The sequence below is a fragment of the Thunnus thynnus genome, chromosome 16 (genome assembly GCF_963924715.1).
Source record: "Thunnus thynnus chromosome 16, fThuThy2.1, whole genome shotgun sequence".
NCBI lineage: Eukaryota > Metazoa > Chordata > Actinopteri > Scombriformes > Scombridae > Thunnus > Thunnus thynnus.
In genome coordinates this window covers 11661995-11683451 of record NC_089532.1, presented here as the reverse complement: position 1 = coordinate 11683451, position 21457 = coordinate 11661995, and the positions used below count along the sequence as shown (strand labels likewise).

The 21457-nt window shown below is 40.5% G+C and overlaps 1 protein-coding gene across 3 annotated transcripts in view; it reads right to left on the bottom strand.

Annotated features, from left to right (window-relative positions):
- zgc:110158 (uncharacterized protein LOC553590 homolog) overlaps nt 1-21046 on the bottom strand; it is a 42376-nt gene extending 21330 nt beyond the window's left edge. For 2 of the 3 annotated variants that reach the window (XM_067613818.1, XM_067613819.1), the window contains exons 1-4: nt 20760-21046; nt 12825-12897; nt 11948-12009; nt 7335-7419 (exon numbers count right to left, since the gene is read on the bottom strand). In XM_067613818.1, the coding sequence (XP_067469919.1) occupies nt 7335-7419; nt 11948-12009; nt 12825-12897; nt 20760-20815 (276 nt within the window). In that variant the 5' untranslated portion in view covers nt 20816-21046. The remainder of the gene's footprint in view (nt 1-7334; nt 7420-11947; nt 12010-12824; nt 12898-20759) is intronic. The other variant, XM_067613817.1, reaches the window with a different exon arrangement.
- Between the last annotated feature and the right edge of the window lie 411 nt (nt 21047-21457).

Below are 21457 nucleotides of genomic sequence, written 5' to 3'. Positions count from 1 at the left end.
GGTTCTGGGATGGCATCTCTAACCATCAGACCAGTGTACTGCTTCAACCTTTAGATCTGGTGATATTACCGAATCAAAGAAAAGACAAATACAGGTGAAGCTCAGGAGATAGTGCTCAGCCCACGTCTCCAAGTCTCTGTGCCCTCAAGATGTAAAGGCATATAACATAACTATTTCCACAGTTAGAAATAAAATAATGTTTGTCCAACTCATGTCATCCTGGTTCACTGGTTTGTTGAGCACAAAGTTCTGGCGGTGCATGATTACAAAGTTCTGTTTGGGACAAATATTAAAAACACAAACTAAAGAGCACTAAAGCAGAACTTCTCAGCCGTAATTCAGTTTCAGGTTAATATGTGATGTGTGTAAAGTAACTAGAGCTAAAGTGATGATTAATATCATTATCAATGAATCGTTTTGTCTAGAAAATAGTAAAAATGTCCGTTATAATTTCCTAGAGCGCACGGTGACATCTTCAAATATCTTGTTTCATCAACAGTCCAAAATCTAAAAGGTAGTCCAGTTTATGATCATGTATGACTCAGAAAAGCTTGAAATCCTCACTTTGGAAAAGCTGCTACCAGCAAATTCAAATTATTTTCTTAAAAAGTGACTAAAACAATTATTTGATTATCAAAATAGTTGCCAATTAATTTTCTGTCAACCGACAAATCGATTAATTGACTAATTGTTGCAGCTCTAAGTGACAAAATTGACTAACAAAGAGTAATCAAATACTTAAATGTCATAAAGAAGAAACCCGGGTGCGAGTTTCTATCAAAAATACCTGTCGGTATCATCCTATTGTTTGCATCAGCACAGACCTGTGCAGTTTAATTTGTTTATTTTATGTTACATCCTGTAATTTCGCCTCCCAAGCAGCCATTGTTTCCCAAAAACATTAAAAAAAAACACAGAGACAAACTGCTGCCTTCACTTGTGAAACACATCAGGGTGTGCAACATGTGTGTTTCCGTTTATCCCAACTTCATCACTCAGCTAATTATCAAGTTTAATGGAGCTCTTTTCACTTTTTCCATTACAGTGATACTTCTGGTTGAAAAGGGAGGACAAAACAGTGGTTAAGGCAGAGAGAGAGACAAACACATGCAAATAACTCAAATCAAGCAGAATAGAGCTACTTGTGATACAACTACAACAAAAGCTTACTGCAGTAATAGTGGGGAAAAAAAGAGCTGTTTTTTTTTTACTTCTGGTGGGTAACGCAAACCTGCAGGACGACAAACAGCCGCTAACTGTGGCAAATTTAGACATTTCATGAACATTATAGGCAGTAAGAAAAGCTTAAGTGTCTTAAAGTACTGAAAAGACACAAAATGTCAACTAAGAATTATGTTTCCAATGTTTTATATTGCTACTTGTACTTGGGAAAAAAGCCAATTTAGAAAAGCCGTTGAGTACATAAAAGACATTTAATATATTGCATTACAACATTTGCCTGAATCTAATAAAACTAATTGCTAGAAGAGTATAATTTCAGAAGAAAAATGCTTTTTTAATAAACGTAAGGAAGATAATGGTTCTTATATTTTCGTAAAATAACCAGCCCGAGCTAGCAGCCTCTATTTTCACACACAGCCGTCTGTAGTGTTACAGGTTTACACACAAATCTACTCCAGTTACCTGATTTAAAATTTAAAAAAAAAAAAGAAAACTAGACCCATCTTCCATTTCCCTTCCTCATTCACTGTTTTGACATTTACCCACTCAGCTCCATTTTCAAACACCTCAACTATCTCTTGGTTGTGTGTTCATGTAGCCTACATGGTCCTCTTCTCCTCGGCACAACTAGGCATTGTGGGTAAACAGCTAGATTAGCCAATCAATCTTCTCTCGGGAACAGCGGTAGTAGAGGTGATGAAGGAGGGAGGAGGGGTCAGGGTAGAGATAGGGAGGGAGAGAGAGAGAGAGCGAGAGAGAGGAAAAGAGGAGGAGAGTCGGAGAGAGGAAGTGATAAGGCAAGTGAGAGGAGAGGGGGCGGACTGCTGTGTTGGCTGGAGGAGAGAGTAAGAGATATAGTAAAAAGGAGGGAGGGAGGGAGGTAAAGGTGGTAGTAGGGGAGGAATGAGCGCAGAGAAATAGAGGAGGGGGGAGGGAGGGCAGGAAAGATGCAGAAGTGGGGGTGTCACAGAGAAACCACAAGCTGCGAGAAAACATGATGTGAACAGGCTGGAGTTGCACAAAAGAGAGAGAGAGAGAGAGAGGAGTGTGGAGGGAGCGTGAGAGAAGTGACAAACGTAGGCAGATGTGTAAAGAAAGAGTGAAAAGGAGCGGCGCAGGTAAAAAAAAAAATAAAAAAAATAGAGGAAGAGTGTGATGACGGGATGAGAAGCAGTCAAAAATGTGCAGGTTGACACTACGCACGTACTGTTGGCAGCAGAGATTTACTATAACCCTGTTTATATGTCTTTACATTTTATTGTGTTACATTAAATCACTGGTTCGCAACATTTTAGCTCGTGACTCTTTAAAGCTAAGCGATGCATAAACTCATCACAGGTTGCGTGCAGTATGTCTGTGAGGTGTACAGACTGATGCTCTTTATTCATTTTAATAAGTGAGGTTTTAGGAGGTAAAACTCAACAACAGTAGTTAATAATGTGCAGCATATGTTTTTCTTCTTTTTTCATCTCTAATGATTTATCATGAGACCCCTTTCAAGGATGCCAAACCTCCACTTTGTTAAATAATTTGAATTGGATCTTAGCGAGAACTGTATTTTAAAAACATGACTGTCATTCAGAAATCCAAATGTAACAATTTTCAAACACTTTTATGATGCTACCTGGATTTAAGACAAATTCATCATTTAAAAACACTGGAAAAATACATTTTCATTTTCAAATGGTTAACAAAGCCTGAAAACTAACGACACAAATGAATTAATTAATTACAGTTAACTGACTTACAACATCTTGTTTGAATGATGTTCAGCATGTTGTTACATTGTCTATCAATGCAGGAGACATCGTGGATGCAGATCAACATGATTAATGGAAAACTAATTAAAAGAGCATTGCAGACAAAACTAACAATACCTTTGGTCTTATTCACATTGACTGGTGGTTTTGTTTTGCTTACTTTCCAACTTCACTTCAACTCAATAAAAATAGAGTCTGGCAATGTCAAATTTTTCAAGATGCAACAATGAAATTAAATGGTTCAAGTAAAAAAAATAGACCAGTGAATTCTTTATTTAATGTACTGTATGTTCAGCCCTTTTAAGTCTTAAACGCTGAATGAAGACTGAAGGACTAACTAAAAATTTGCATAAATAGATTCTTTAAACACATCAAAATGATATGAATCTCCATATGAAGGAAATGTTGCCTCCATATGTTCTGGAAATTCTAAAAGAAGATGTTTAAAGCAACAAAACCTGACATCAACTAACTACTAAATTAAGGTAACAGTCTAACAGCCCCTACATTATACTTTTATAACCAGAGTCAGGACTTGATTGTACCCATAAGCCTTTGCTGCGTCTCTGCATCCAGCAGAGAGAACTGTGATAATGCCTCTTAAATGCTGGCTTGCAATCTAGCAATCCTCAAAAGACTAAGAAACTCTTTTGAGGTAAGGTGAAATATTTTTTCTTCTTCCGATGCCTCTAACCGGCTCGTTCTTTTGAAACCAGTAGAAAGGACCTGTGCTCAGAGACTAGCCTCAGGGGGCTGGAGCCAAAATTAAACCGGTCCCGTCTCCTTCGCTTTATCACTGTTAGGAGCAGACAAGCAACCATGTAGCACACCCATCTACATTTATACAGTCACACACACACACACACACACACACAGGGTTAACTGGCACGCTGGCACTGAGGGTGTGAGCCCCTCCACCCTCCTTCTATGGGCTGGTTGCCAAAGATGCCCCTCGTCCAAAAACACACACACACACACACACACACACGCACACACACAAATCCCTGGCTTAGCCTCGGCCCAGTGCTGGGATTACCGGATTAGAACTCTATTCCATTATCTCCCCACACTATACAGCACACACACACACACACACACACACACACATACACACACACAATGCCACACTGTCTTGGCCAGAGAGGACAGGCTGAAGACAGACGCACAGTGTCAATCACGACACATGACATTTACACACAAGAGGATACAGTAACAGTTTCTCGCCACAGTGGAGAAGAAACTCTTATTTACATTATTATTAAGCAGCATGGTGGAGTTGACCTCAGCCCAAACCCCGGTGACGGCACGCACAGGGTCCGATGGCCCGGGGCCAGTAAAAGTTTATGCAGGGCAACTTGACTGGCCGGTGACTGGCCAATCAGAAGTCATGGGTAAATCAATTTAAACACGGCCTTTCCTGCCCTAGCATCATTCATCTATCATACTCATTGTCATACTCAAAAAAAAAATGTCCGCAAAAGAAACATACCAGGCTACGAAAAGAAAGAGGGGCTTTCTACTTTTGTGGAAGCAACAATACTCCTGGGTGGAAAATGTGAGCAATGCGTAAGCGTGTTCTATGTGTTCAATCCATACAGAGTCTGACCTGCGTTCAGCGTCTCTGTCCACAGGAGCAGCTGTCTGTCAGCTGCAGCTCATGGGGAGCTGAGAGGACAGCGGCTGGCTGGCTGGCTGGCTAACCCGCCTTCACCAGTCTGACTGACAGCAGAAATGTACTGAACCAAAATAGTTTTCATGTCTGCTCCATGGGAAGAAATCAACTGTGTTTGTATTTATTGATTCATTGATTTTATTTCCCCGCCCACCGTAGCGAGTTAGGGGAATCTGCCTGTAGTGAAACAGGCGAGCTCACAGACAGACTGGGAGCCTTGATTAATCTATGTAGATACCGTTAATAAGTTCAAAACACATATACATCGAGATATTAATATGACATAAACAGCTGTCTGTGCAAATTACGCTTCACTAAACGTGACAGAAGTAGACTCGGAGCGTAAAAACGTGCAGGGGGTCTCTGTGAGATGTGCATCACTCACCGAGTCAGTGTGGATTGATACGTTTAATAAAATGAAAGCGTATCTGCTCCATGAGACACGTGAGTGACGGACGGACGTCAAAAACGCTTCTAAAAACGCATCCTATGTGCCACGAAACGTATCGAGACGGACTAGAGGAACCGTCTCGATGTAAACACACTGACAAGGCTGCTCTTCATTAGCCTGGAGGGTCCAGACATGGAGCGGTTCAACACGATGTCTGTAGTGGACAGGTGGCTCGCGGAAGCAGACAGAAGGAGCTCGGAGTGAAGACAAGCACACAAACAAATGTCATTATGTTCTTTCTCTCACTGTCCTATCTTATCGAGTACATTTCTGCAGATCTCTCAGCATTGTCTCAGTCCTTGACACAAGAGTTCATTATCAACGTCATCCATATTCCCTAAAATGTTATTATCATAAATTATGTTCTCTTCTGTCTATGTATTTCATCGTCTCTGGCTTTTATACACATTTACTGATCCAATATGTGCTTAACTTTATCAGTTGCATGTTTGTGTAATATATCAACATTACATATGCATAACTAAAGGAAAACAACCATATCTAAACTTCACTGTTGTAGGTATTATGTACACAATGAATAAATCATAAAAATTACAGAGGGGAAAAAAAAGTTATTTCATTTTTTCGGCTGCCAGGCCAGTAAAACTCTGATCTACTGGCCAAGTGGGCCACTGGGGAAAAAATGATACATTGGACAGTGACGCAGCTCAAGTGTCCTCAGGCAAGACGCTGAATCCCTACAAACTCCGGAAAGGCTGCTCCATAGCTGACCCTGACCTCTGACCTTTGACCTCCATGTGAAGCAAGACATGAGAAAAATTTCTCTTTCAAGCATTCAGAGACATCAAATGATTCCTCAAGGATGCACACATTTACACGAACAAAGTGAACAAAACTCTGGGTTGTATAATTCTTGATGAAAAAATATTCACAAGGATTATGATTTTCTTTTATATATTCTTAAATATTCCTTCTGTAATCTCCTGCAACTATATGAGAGCCTGTCAGTTTGGGTTGTCAGCCAACAATAATCTGCAACTTTCTGTGGCCTTTCCAGCTTTACTATACTGTACTTTGTGAAGATGTTTCAAGTGGTTGTAAAAATTAAAATGCTGTTACTGTTCAGTGTTGCAACTATGGAAAAAACACTGCTTGCAGAGTAGCTACAGTACATCCTGTTGAGTGTCATCATCGTCTTTGAATCAGCAAAACTTCCACACAACAGAATCCGACCCTCACGGGACAAGAGGAACCAATTCGTCACAAGTGAAGTTTAAAATAACATTAGTTTTCTCTTATTAAGACTTATTTTGTTCTTTGCTTTTGTTGTTCCTTTAAAAGGACAGGTTCACAATTTTTCATGTCTGTCTTGAAACGACACTCGGGTTTGTTTTGCTGTAATCATTCCTCCTGGTAATACTGACCATTCCTTTCTAATGCACTGCACTGCAATATCCACAGTCCTTCTGTGCAAAAAAGTATTTAAAGCTAATATGAGGCTTCATCAATCCAAATTAGTCAAATCAAGTGGATATCTTTTGAAACGTACAGCCTTTTTAGGACAAATTTCCCTTTTTCTTACAGTCCCTCCACTGCAGCTCAACAAGGAAACGCTGTCGGGGGAAACACAAAGAGGGAAATTTCTACCAAACGGACCAACTTTGTCTAACTCACTGCTGAAGCCTTTTAAGACCCACTTGAAAAATTGTAACCCTATCATTAAAAGTTTTTTTATTTTCACTGTAGTATGTTTTTAACAGATTTGTTTTTCTTTCCGAACCCTCTGCTTTTGCAAAGTTAGCCATGAGGTATAATATAGTCTCATCATTTATTGATGCAACTTTAGCAACGCTTAGTTTAATGCAACACATTTTACCTTTCTACTACAAATATGGTAGAATCATCATACCTAAAAGACATATAAATGGAAATTCTGATTTGAATATGATTATTATTGCTGACTTAATAACTTCTGGTCAGCTGGTAACTCCAGTTGTTAAGAGAAACCACAAATAATTGATTCCCAATACTTTTAATTGATAACTGTCCCTGCCCAACTGTCCTTGTGCAAGACACCATCTTCTACCTGCTTTTATGTGTGCCACTTCAAAACTCTCCCACACATTTGACCTTGCTGTTAAAATGTAAACAGTGTTTATGTGTGTGTGTGTGTGTGTGTGTGTGTGTGTGTGTGTGTGTGTGTCTCAGGCAGGTGCACAAAGAATTAAATGCCTAAAGACTGTGGTTGTTCTCTGTAAAAAAAAGAAAAAAAAGAAAGAAGTGGCAGCAGCGCCCGTATGTCACTTACATAGTCATGGAAGGCCTTGGCCTCACTCGAGTGCTCGCATGTCTCCCGTCGGTCTGGAGCTGCACAATACAAGTCCCAGAATACACTGAAATGGAGGAGGGGGGAGAGGAGGTCAGAGGTTACCAAACAGAGCAATACAAGCAAATGTGCGACAGCTATTCATAACCCATTCACACACACTCACTATCTCACTAGCGCTCTTAAACTGCCTCTTACACACTTGAGCATCATTGTAAGAGGGACACAATGGTAGTGTCACCCCCTCAATCAACCTCTCACTCACTCAAAACACACACACACACACGTATTACACCACATACACATGTATTAGCAATACTTGCATGAACCTTTCATTCGCTGCATCTGTTTCTTAAACTGTTACACAGACTGAACCACACAGATAAATGTAACATCCTAAACAAAATCCCTAAAAAACCTGCTTATACAAGTGATGTCTGACTTGTAAACGACCATCAGTTCATTATTTGGTCCTATATAGATAAACTATTTCCATACACGCTTGTGTTTGAGTCTATTTGGTCAGCCAAAGTGGAAAATCACAATGTCACACACACGTAACCACAACTCTAACCACTTGTGTGCTACCTGTCTAAGAGGTCCTAATTGGATCAGTCTTTGTGTATCAATTTAGTGAAAGTAAACCAAGTGAAACGGGGACATAGTTAACGAGAAGACTAATCACACTTCACATGTTGTGGCAATTCGCAACGCACGAAGATCCCAAACATCTGGATTTTTTTTCATACACTTGTGCACTTCATAGGACAAGATGAAATCTCCAACTCATTGTTAACTCTGAGTCTGAGATATTTGAGCGCATAAGTGGAATTTATGGATATTTTGATCTGAGAAGTCGACATATTCTCCGAGAGTTCAGAGAGTACTATCAGCTACAGAGCTGCACGGCTGATAAGCATGTCAGTGTGTTGTTCAAGGATGCATCAACTCTGTGTTTGCTCACAGTTCAAGGTGAAGTGTGCATCAATGAAAGAAAAAAAAAAAAGCGGCTTTGCTTTAAGCTGTACTATCTAAGCATGAGCCTATACGAGACAACATAACTTTAATTATATTTCTTATATGTGCAAAGAGAGAACCTCTAGATTTAAGTCCTTAATTGAACAAGGGATCAAACTTACTTAGAGTTACCCCAGCTTGTATGCTTTCAAATTATTATTCTGTTCATTCATTTTCTTTTTACTAAAACATGTCCTTGGTCTCATAATGCTGATGGTGCTCAATAGGCCCGATCTTCATTCTTCTGAGTCAGCAGAGCCACCCCCCGAGGTGAAGAGTTACACTAGATACTGTACTTTTTTTAAGACCATTTAAGGGTATATTTACAAGTCCGTAATTTTACATCCGCTGGTTTTTAAATATTTGTTCCTTTGTAATATGTACAGTACTAATTTCCTACTGGAGTGTCCTTCAGCGACACGGTGAATCCATTCGATTTATTATCATAGTATAAACAATACTTTTTGTACTTTCCATGTTTTAGACGAGAGCGGCGAAGATCATGTGATCCACACATGCAATAAAACATTAATGCAAATCCAGCTAGACATTTTTATTAACTTATTTTAAAATGTTATGATAATTTCTTCACATTTAAGGTGCTTTAGCTTTCATATCTTGTGTAATGAGTTGTTTAAGGCATGTAAGACATGTAAAATCTGGTGTAAAGCAGCCACAGTTTTAATTGAGTAAAACAATGTAGAAGCCTCTTGGTTTGGCTCCTCGGACTCTTCCTTCGTCTTCAGGAGTCTAAAATGAGGGCATCAAACAGGCTCTACTTGCGTCAAACTTCATAACAATTAGCTAAAGGTGAAGGATTTAGTATCATTATGTTGGAAATAGAGCTGCAACAAATACAGTTTTCAAATTCTCTGATTCCAGCTTCTGAAATGTGAATATTTGTCTTCTATGATAACAAATTGCGTATCTTTGGTTTTAGACTATTAATCTCTTCTTTAAGCTCTTTAGGAATTATGAAGATTCTTCATCATTTCCAGACATTTGACTAATCCATCACTTAAGAAAATAATCAATAATGAAAATAATGGTTAGTTGCAGCTATTCCTCAGCAATGATCATTCAGGGCATTTAGATAAATTAGGTCCTCAGGAAGCAGCTTCGTACACTGTATCTCATACCGATGTCATGATATGAGACTAGATATTGTGATATGGCATAAGTGTTGTCTTTTCCTGGTTTTAAAGGCTGAATTACAGTAAAGTGATGTAATTTTCTGAACTTAACAGACTGTTCTAGCTCTTCTATTATTTTTCCTTTACCTGCTTAGTCATTATATCCACATTACTGGTGATTATTTATCAAAAATCTCATTGTGTAAATATTTTGTAAAAGCATCGATAGTCATCCCTACAATATTGTTGCAATATCAATAGAGGTGTTTGGTCAAAAATATTGTGATATTTGATTTTGTCCACATCGCCCAGTCCTAACTGCATCACTGACAGATTTCAAATATGCCAGCCTGGATTTAAAAAATATGGTAGTAGGTGGGGGAGAAATCTGATAACTGAAGAACTGCGTGTGAACAGTGGATGTGGGTTTTACAGTAATATGTTTAGTGCGGATGTAAAGGTGTGCGAAATCCTGGCTTATCCTGATTTCTCCCGGTAATCAGGTTTCATGTGTGCATGTAAACAGAGCGAATGTGAACTACGGGTGACAACGACGTCCAAAAAACAAGTGAAATTGCTGATTGGTGCTTAAGGTGTTGACCCTAAAAGGTCAAATCTTAGCCAGGGGCAGAAATGACGGGGGGGAGAGCGGAGGGAGAGGTGACACAAAGGAAGCTGGAATGCAACGGGTTAATCTGCTAAGAATCCCTCTCCCACGTGAACAAAGGAGAAAAGTGGGAGGTGGGGGGCACACAAAGGGTGACGAGAGGGTGAGGAGGAGGAGGGGGAATATAGGGGGTGGGGGGCATTCTCTAACCATCTGGATCTATTGTTTCAGGGACGGGGGTGTAGGATAGAAAACTGGAGGAGGGGAGAGGGTAGAAGACGGGGAGGGAGGGGGTCACGCCCTCGGTGAGTCTGGTCAACCCCAAGGCTGTGACTGTGCAAGACCTCCCACCCATGAAAGTCATTTTTAATCATTCAATCACAGCTATGATTAAAATTTAAATCAAGTTTTTTTTTTTTAAGCCACGTGAATATCTGTTGCTGATGTTTACATACGTGAGTTTTACATATTCAAATTTGAATTATGGCTCTTTTAAAGGCCTTTAGACCATGAAAGTGCAATCGAAGCTACTGCTTATGAATATGACAGTTATTACAATCAAATTTTCATATCAGTTGATATCAATTATTATCACAATAAATGTCAAATCTTTTTTTTTCTACTTTAAAGGCTGATTTTTGCTCCTCAGTGAAAGTTGAAGAAACCAGATGTTTAATTGTGGTTTTACACTATTCTCTATGGTCAGAACATTTCATAACTCTGAGGTGAGACATTCAAAACAATTACAATGATTTAATCTTTTTGTCAACATCAAAATGTGCATGAATAAAATTATGTAAAATCCTTTTTCAGTCCTGTTTCCTCGACAAAATATTGATAGAAAAATTAAAGTGCAGTTTGATACAGCAACACGTGTAAGATGGCTCAGACTGCAAAGTTAGTTACATGTCCAGTAATCACACAATAATGTGAGCATTTCAGTTCCAACTAATTTATACAACTGAAAACAACCACAACACACAGCCTACAGAAATCACCTCTGCCCAGATGAAGCTGTGACCAGATGTGAGGAGGTAAGAGTATCGTCTCATTTCCAGTTGCTGGTGTTTCTGTGCCACTGGTAGCGTTCTTGCTGCTCTCAACCCAGTTCATTTTGCTATATTCTTCATTACTGCGGCTAATTACCCACTGTACATTTAAACATACATGAGTTCTGCTCAAGCACTCACAGCTCTCTCCTTCTTTTAGCGACTTTCTCGCTAATCCCACAGTTGTTTACACGCCATTTAGATCTGCTAGTAACTTTAGCAGCTATGGCTTCTCTCTCTCTCCCTCTCTCTCCCTCTCGCTATCTCTTGCTCGGTGTATGTTATGTTTAGCTATTCTTCTGCCTACTTTAGTGATAATGGTACATGTAATAAATGTAGTTTATTTGCCATGATGGAGGTGAGGCTCAGTGAATTAGAAGTGCGGCTCTGCACCATGGAAACACAGCCGTCATTAACTGCTGTAGTTTGCCAGCCCCTGGCAGCCGGTGCAAAATCAGTTTAATAGTATCTAACGTTTATGGAACATTTGTTATATTTCTATCGTGGAAAATTATATTGATATAATTATAGTTATCGTTTTATCGCCCAGCCCTAATGACAGTAATGAATTATGTAAGGTCAGGATGGACACTGGAGCCCTATCAGTGAATATGTGTGTGTGTGTGTGTGTGTATAAGGGAAAGGAGGGGCTGATACACAGCAAGCACATTTTGAGACATGAACTCTAAAAACTGTTTACACGCCCAAGCAAATACAATGGAACGGCTTATCAAAACAAACAAGAGAAAAGCAACCGCTCCTACTGGAAAAAGTGAAAGTGACACTTACCACCACCACGAATGGAGAAATCCAGGGGGCTCCCCTAATGTAATATTCTTCTCCCATCGAATCTGGGGAAGAGAGGAGAGAGGAGAAGAGAGGAGAGAGGAGAGGAGAGAAGTCACTTGTGGCCACTAGAGAGAGGATTATGTCTGCAGATCCAGGGGTTAAGAACATATAATCAGTCAGTCTCAAACTGTCAGTGGCCTCGGACGTGATGATAGGCATCTTTCTAGCTCTGAACTTCTCCATCTTCCTGACTTTCTTCCCTCTCTGTCCTGTTCCTCTTCTTACATGTGAAGTCTTGTTATGACTCCAGAGAGAAACTCAAATCATATACTCTTTCATTCACTCGCTGTTAGCCTGTCTGCATCACAGGGGCTTGGTAAAGTCTATATAACATCTACAATGTCCACAAGAACTGGACAGTGCTGAACTAATGCTACAATTGGAGGCTGCATCAGTTGTTTTTACACTAAAGATTCACCGTGGTGGACAGTGAGCAGGATCTGGTGTAACTTTATAGGATTTGTTTATGAAAAACATATGCAACATCTTGTGCTCTGTAACCATATGTTGCATGTTTGCACTAACAATGTAGAGTTTATGTGGGAGGGCTAGAAGTTGTACATCCACTATCTATTATCTACTACAGCAGAGTTACAGTATTTACAGTTTTACTAACTAAGAATGGAGCAGTTTTACATTCATAAGTAATCAAGGCCCATGTTTCAGATAACAAGAGTTTAATAAGGCCTTTTTTTTTGGATGTGGGTTTACTTGCTGATTATCATCTTCACAAATGGCACAAATGAGGGGACTTCAGAGTGGACAGTTTGAGTGCAGTGTTTTTATAAACTGGATAAAGTTAAAGATGCCATCTTACCTCAGACAGGAAGGTCTGTGCTGACTTCTGTGCTCCCACATGTAGCAGGTACTCGTACACATATAACGCTAACCTGAAAAGCAAAAGGAAAACAACGTTAGTAACCAAATTCAGTTTCTCACGACCACCATGGTGTCAGACTCTCCTGATTTGCAACCAGCATGCACACTACAAGTAGACTTTTCAACTAAATGGTCCCAGAAACCCACTGTAGGAACCAGGAAGCTAAACACAAATCAGGAACAACTTTAAGGTCTAGAAGTCAAATCAGCGTATTCACAGTTTTTTGTGTTTTGTTTTTACTATGTCTGAGGAACTGTGAGGTTTGGGAAAATTAGACCAATAAATGATTAAAAAGCAGCCATGTAATTTGAGAGGTCTCAGGAGAAAACACACAGTCACCACCTGGAATTTACTGTTGTGTGATTGTGATGTTTGAATGGATGTGGGGAAAAGAGGTGGAAAAAGAGATAAAAAGTACTTTTAAAATGTGTCCTTAAGCAAAGATAAATGAGATTTTTTTTCTGGTTCTTTGGCAACTTTAATAACCTTACTGAAACAATTAGCAAATAAAGGGAAAGGGTCTACACTGGTTTTCTTGTTGGTTGACTTTCTTTATCTTGTTTGTTTTTCTTAATTACTAAGAAAGTCATCTGCATTACTACAATTTAAACATCAGTGACATTAAAGAATGTTCCTTCCTAGTCCTCATATTGATACCAATAACAACCACTACTTGCTTGCAGGCATAATGAACGCCATGTAAAAGATGCCATGAAGACATGAAGCCTGTGTTCAAACAGACTTGCCAGTCCTGGACTGCTTGTCCGTAAAGTACTACCTCAGGAGCAGGGGCAATTAGGGGATCAGAAACCATAGACCAGGACCTCTAACTGGCTTTATGTTCCTATGGTTGAAATACAGGTGAAGCTCCAGAGAACCTCTAAAAAAGGTTTCTGGGTTTCTAGAAATTCCTCAAATCACAACAGAACCCAAAAAAACACTCACAGACCTGTAAAAACCTGACCTGAAAAATATTCTGCTCTGCCTGAACACACCACATACCGACAGAAATAGCAGCATAAACAGGCATTCCCACTAATTCCAGCAATATTTAAAAAAAAATAGAATTTAAAAAAAAAAAACTCTCCAGACTTTTTCAAATCGTTGCTATTATAACAGGCCAGCCACACTTGAAAATTGTAATCCACCAGGGTCTATTAACAGACACAAGAACCATGCTGTGGAGTGGGAAACCCCAATTGGCCTAACATTGTACTCCTAACTCCTTCACTTAGTCATGTTTAATAGGCTGTTAATGGACCATCAATCGACCGGCTGCGTGGATATGACAGTGCCCCGCGTGCACAGAGCAGACTTGACAGGCCAATAAGGTCCTAATGAGAAGGACAGTAGCTCAGTGTCATAGTCCCCATTATTAGTCGATGGACTGATCAATGAAACATGGTTTTGAGATAATCAGGCTGTTGTGCAGTTTGTTTTTAAGCACTGACAGCCCTTTTACTTATCCAATGCTGTCCTCTCTAGTACTGAGTGAAGATAATGTCTATTTTAGCCTGTTGGACACAAGTTGGGAGTGAACATGGGAGGTAGAGCCAGAACGATAAGTCAATTAATTGATTGACAGACAATTAATCAACTAGTCTGATAAGTGATTAATTATTTTAGTCATTACAATAGCTTCTTTTAAAGTAAAAATGACAATTTTTCTGGTTCCAGCTTTTCTTTGTCATACATGATAGTAAACTGTATATTTTTCGATTTCGACTGTTGGTCGGACAAAACAAGACATCTGAACATGTCGCCTTTGACTCTGGAAAACTATAACTTTTCATTTTTCACAATTTTCCAACATTTTTTTATAGACCAAACGATTAGTCGATTGATTGAGAAAATAATCAGCAGATAAACTGATCGTGAAAATGTGGGGAACTCCTTACAAGACGCATGACAACTGAATTAATTTTATATAAAACAGTTTTTGAAGCGTTATCAGGTGTTCTTAGGATTTACTCTTTAAGGTTTTACTTTCATGGTACTTCTATTGTATTGTTTGTATTTTCTATGTATTGTTTATGCTTCGTACAAGTAAAGATGTATTTTTATTGCACTGTATATTTTTTTATGAAGGCCAATTTTAAAACATGTGTTGCAAATTAGCTTAGGCTATAAATGCTATAGTATGTGGCATTCAGTTAATCTTCTATGCTTATGTATATGACCCTATAAAAATAAACATGGATAAATAAAAGAGCACAGAGTAAATGTCCATATGTGGGATAGTAAAGCTCAGCACACTTTTCTGTGAGGGTCAAAGTTAAAACGCTCTCATGTTTAGTTAATATTTCTGTTAAATGCTCAGGAATCAAGCTCCAGATGAGGAGAGAAAACAAAATAGCAACAACAGCTGTGGTGTGTTACGATGTGCCCGACCTGCTCTTACTACTAATGGTATGCAAATGTTTAAAATATGCATTGTTAGTATGCAAATTAAGTCTGTAAAAAGATATGAATAGGCAAACAGACAGAAACTGTAGTATGGAGACTATGGTCGCTACATGATCGTACCTTGTCCTTCACACAGAAATAACCCACTTGGGGGACGATTTCTAAACATCATCACAGCTGGAGGAGGCAGCAGCTGGCGGATTTAAATGTATGTTTCTGAAGAATTTTATGATTAAATGTGTTTTTAATCACAAAAGATCTAAACCAGAAACCAACAAAGTTCTCATCATGATCAGTCCTGCTTGGATTTGAAAGACTTGTGGTACGTGGTATAAGAGTACAATCAGCACTCCACATATTGATGAGTTCACATTTGATTTATTAAGTATTTGGTACTATAAAAAAGTAGAATTGTGATAATTATTAGAAGACATTTTCAAATCTGTGTTGTTAAGTCTGGTTGAACCGGACTCTGGTTCGTTTTCCCTCTTGGAACAATTCCTTTGGGCAGATCTGAACACTGCAATCATACTCGGATCAAAACAATGGTACCAAGACCCTTTAGGAGAAGTGGTCTTGGATTGGTACCAAACAAATTCTTTTGGCGTGGTGGTTCGTTTGCAGTGGGAACGTCTGACTCCAATCCAACCCAACTACTAGGCATACAACGCAAGTTTGAACTAAACAGCTCCTGTAGCTAGGTCCACTTTATCTACTGGGTTGCGGATGAGTGAAATCAACAGTTGCTAGCAGTTAGCCGGAGAGTGAATCAAGGATCTGGACTAGCGCAACGAAGTATGTTGAATTTTTGGGATTTGGGCAGATAGTAGCTACTTCCTGTGTTTACATTCTTGCTGCTGCCCCAGACACAACCAACCAATGAGCAGAGTGAATGTTCTCACATGGCTTTTAGTGATGCATTTTGGTTTGCTTGGATTTTTTTGACCAAAAGAGAGAAAACACAACAACTTTACCAACTCATCAACTGATTCGGACCACAATGGACAAACTGTAGGTTTGAAAATGGCCTTAGACACAGCTGTAGGTTAACGAGTTTCCATCAGGTTCCCTTTACCTTTACACCAAGTCTCCAACCTCATCTATATTCATCTGCAAAATCTCAAAGCTTTTCACAAGTACACATCCTGAATTAGAGAAAACACTACAGCCACCATGCATGCTCTCCAGCTGTCCATCTATACACCATTTCAGACCAGCACAGCAGATATATGAAGGGATCAGTGCAAGTCAGCTCATCTGGCGCCAAGACATTTCTTAAAACTTGGGCTGAACATTGGGCTGCACACTGCTTTGGGCGAACAGGTTTTTGTGTTATGGATTGAAATTGCATTTCAAGTTTCAGAAGTTTCAAGAACATCAAAGTGACTTCGTTATTATTTAAAAGAGAGAAGGCGTTAGAGATGAAGAGATCACGCAATGGAACGGTAAGCAGAAACTGAAACTTTACTTAGTAATTATGTAATTCTTTTTAATTCTACAGTTTATCTGTAACATGCATCAAAACACAGTTGCAGACTTGACTCTCGGTGAACAATGATGAGCACAGATTCACCTGTGATCCAATTTTTATTGTATAAATGGGTCAACTGCAGGTTGACCATACATTCAGTAGACCTGCCATCTTCTATATAAAAGGGATAATGGTTTTGATGTGCAGTACGTGCGCGTGTGTCTGTGTATGCACAGCCGGCTGTCTGCTAGGACGGTAATAAATAGCTGAGGGTGTTCACCTCTTGCAGATTGTCACCAAGATAAGAAAACATACATGTGCAGACACACATCCAGATGGAACAAACAAACAGTGCAGAAGTGGCCTTTAATGCTAAACTTTCTAATGATCAGAGTTAATAATATTAAACTTTTTACATCTATCATACTACACTCAACAGTGACATCCTGACTGCATCTGCTTGCTTAATTAAGCACAGGTAGCAGGACAAATAGGTTGTTGTACAAATGACCGATACTCTTCAGAGGCTAAAGACTCTTCTTCTGCTAAGGGAGTCACAAAGCGCACGCACACACACACACACACACACACACACACACACACACACACACACACACACACACACACACACACACACACACACACGACCACTTTAGCCAGGGGAATCTGACCACTTTCGGAGGCTCCTGGCAATTTGTAGGTCACAAAGCTCTCTGTGACCGCTGGTGTAGAGTGTAAGTCGCTGCCACTTGCAGGTCAGTCTCGCATTGGGCCACACACACACACACACACACCTGCACAGCACACACACACACACACCTGCACAGCACACACAAATACACACACACACACACACACACAGATCATGGAGCATTTTACCTCAAGCACTTTGCTGTTTACTAATCACACTTGAACACCTACAGACTCTTATCATCCATACTGATTCTAACTGTTTTGAAACGATTGGGAAAACGCTCACAGGAATCTTTAGAGTACATTAAATGCTTCAAATATTGATATTGTTTGCATATCCCTGTACGCTACAGTTTTACTTGCTTTTTTTAATACATGTACAAGCCTTCTATAGGAAGTTGACTTGTAGGGAATAGTTAAGGACTTGGTCTTATGTCTAGGGAAAGGAGGATCACACTGCAGATCTCCCCCCAAGAGGCCTTCAATGAAATTTTTATGTGTGGTGTGTGTGTATGTGTGTTTTTGTGTGGGTTGCGAAAGGGGCTGCGTGTGTGTGCACCTGGCATACTGCATTATTAAAGCTCAGAAGCTAGCTCATAGAAAAGGAAGAGAAGTTTGAGGAGGAGGAGGAGGAGGAGGAGGAGAAGGCGCTGACGACAACTGGGAGAGGGAGAAGCTATAGAATAGTGGAGTATAAGGAGAGGAGGAAAATTAGTTTTGACTGGAGCATAAGAGGGGGCATGCCCCACTTTTATGGAGGAGGAAACAGTAGGTGGTGCAGGGGGTCAGAGGAAACGTCAAGTCATGATTTAGAGGAAAAGAGGACAGCGGTGTAGGGCTAACAATTAATCAAAAATATTATTGAAATCACAATAAGTGCATTATCCAAATCGTAGGAGCTGCATTTTTTTTGATAAAAAAGGTAAAATGTGTCACAACATACCATTATAAGTGAAGCATTGTGGTGCTACAGAGAGCCTACAAATCATATTCTCCAGATGTAAGGGAACATGCTTGTTTGGTACAGACCCCAGCAAAAAAAAACCAAAAAACAAACAAAAAAAAAAACCACATAATTTTTTCAGTGAAAATGAAATGCAAACTTACCATTCCCACTAAAATCATGACTCATATTGCAACATCGGTAAAAATAATGTTCTTTTTATGCATACTGTTCAGCCCTATAGCTGTGTTTATTTTTATGAAATGTGAAATTATACTCAGCAGGCAGGTAGAAAACCTAAAAGATTACTCCAGCGACGGGTATTTCCTTGTTTTTAAGGTTGGTTTTGTGGCCCGGCAGCACCAAAGTTTTACTCCACACTGTTGAAAAGACACTCAACTCACTTCTGATTTCACCCTCATCGTCTCGCATGCTGAAACCAAATTTTCGTCCTCCATCACACCATGTGAGGTAACCTCCTGACCTCCCTGTCCGCCGTTCTCCCTTGCATTCTGAGATGGGACATCGGTGCTTGCGTACGCTTAATCCCATAAAGTGAGAAATCTCCCTGATGTACATGACCGGCACACCTGACATCCAGCCCGAGGCTCCCGACAAAACCCCGTCTTTAAACATGGATGAGTCTGCCCACCAGATCCCCCTCTCTCTCTCTCTTCTGTCTCTTTTCTTTCTCTTCTGTCTCTCTCAACTCTGACGCAAAGCTGAGAGCAGCTGTTTCAGTCTGTCTCAATAATTCAACACTTGAGCGAAGGGATGAGGAGCAGCAAAAGGATGGGAAGCGAGAATTAGGAGACAGATGAAGAAAGACGTGAGAAGAGAGCGATGCATGATGAGAGAATAAAGAATATGGTTTCACAACAGAGCAAAAGGAGGGGGTGGGGGGTGAGCTTAAGGTAATGAGGCGCCTGCTCATCTTAACAAAAACATACATGTGAGTCTGACATTTCTGTCCCATTTCAGATCCCACCCCAACCTGCTGACTGGTCCAGGGAGTCAGAGTGAGCATGTGCTGGTGTGTACAACCCATCCACTGTGAGGAATAAAGCCATAAGCGTATATTTACCTCCAGGTTGTGCAACTGAACAGGAGCTATCATAAACCATTAACACATCGCAGGGCTCTAAAACAATCAAATCTGACAAAGTTTAATGAAAACACATGCAGGTCTTGGTTGGCTTTGTTACCAGCGACTATCAGCAAAGGAAGTTGGAGCTGATCAATCTATAAATACCGGCTTCTATTTCACAACTAATGCAACGATGTTTGTTGGATTTATATTCCAGATTAATTTGAAATCTCTGCTGATTGTTGGAAGTGCTGGTAACCGTGCGGCATGCATCTCCTGAGCGAACAACAGGCATCGAGACGGTGGCATGCAGACAAAGGGATTGGAGGGCTACTGCTGCCCAAGCTAACACCACCTAAGTTTCCTGACAAAATGAGCCAACTGAGAAGCCTCTCTTTTGGGGTCTGCTACAGAAAGCGGTGGCGGCAATTACAAGCAAGTTTATCCGCAGCACTCGTTCGCACAACTCGGGGAGGGGGGTGACTGAAGAAAAAAATCTGTACGGGCCACAAAAGTTATGAGGCGCAGCTCCTACTCTTGCGCGGAGACGGTAGCGGCGGCTCTCCGCTCACCGAACGCACTCACATGGATACAATGTAGCCAGCTCGTTCGGAGACAGAGCACCGCCGTGGAACGTGGAAGCATTCTAGAACGCGTCCCTGCGCAATTTTTGTAACAAAGCTCCAAACAGCTGTATTCTATTTTTACCTGCTGCTTGAGCGGGGCGACACAAAAGCCAGCTAGCTACAATGCACAGCGTCACTACCAAATGCATTGTTCCTCTCACTGGGGCGAGATGGAAGTAAAGTGGGATCTCCCCCATCCACAATGCTCCTCACAGACAATTCAACCGCGAGTGCACATTTATGCATTATTACTTGGAAACACGTGCAGAAACACTCCCTCCCCCTTTTGTAGAAGCGGTGCAACTTTAGTCGCTTAAAAACCGCCACTCTCTTGGAAAGAAACAAGAAAAGACAAGAGTGAAACTGGCAGTGGAGTGTAGCTAGCTGCCTTGGGCTAACTTAGCAGCCATGCCTGTGTTAAGTTAAAGGATGCAGGAGGCACCAATACACGCAAAGTGGCGAACATAATAAATCAACTAACACAGCATCACTTTTTGTAGCTTGTATGTGAACAAAAAGAGCTGGCTGAACATGCGTTCCCCCGCTGAAGTGCCTGAGCAGCCTCTCACATCAGTTAGCAAGTTTAGCCACCTAGCACAGTCTTCTTGGCTGGATCTCTGTTGTGACAGTGCAATAATGTACTTACTTTTCTCTCGCTTGGCTATCGGAGGGGACCACAGCTCCTTTACCCTTGCCGTACATCTTGGAGGCTGTTCTGATACTTTATTTTATCCCACTCGACACCTGTCAAAGAAAGCTACCAGGAAAACCTACTATCTCCATAGCTACCCAGTTAGTGTTGTCTCCCTATCTCTCCCTTGCGCTCTCTTTGCTCCGGTTTCCTTTTTTTTCTACATCCCCAACATTGCCCACAAATCAGGCAGGGTTTCAGCCGGGGGGAACTTGAAACAGTCCACTGGTGGAGGTTTTTTTTTTTCAATCGCTGTTCCTGGATTCAGCTCACGCCCCCCCTGTTGTGAGATGGTGGGGGCTTCTTAAAGGCACAGTGTCTCAGTTTTTGTCGACTTCGCTCAAGTTCAAGTGCTCTTCTGGAGGCCTTCAAGTTCAGGCTTTACATTACATTTGAGTTTATGTTTAATACCAAATTGTCACTGCTAATCGCTATTAACGTTTTAACACTCTGTTTGAGTTTAAATGATACATTTCATTGCTTAATTTCTGTCCTAATGTCACACCATAAGGGCACTTGAGTGGCCCAAACGTCCCCCCTGGTTTAGCCTGTGTGCCCCCAAAGTGCTCCTGTGTTTAAAAGCCTAGGTACCTGTCCTGCAGTGTGGGCAACCGTGAACTTTAACATGCACAGAAGAGGTGCCTTTTATTAAT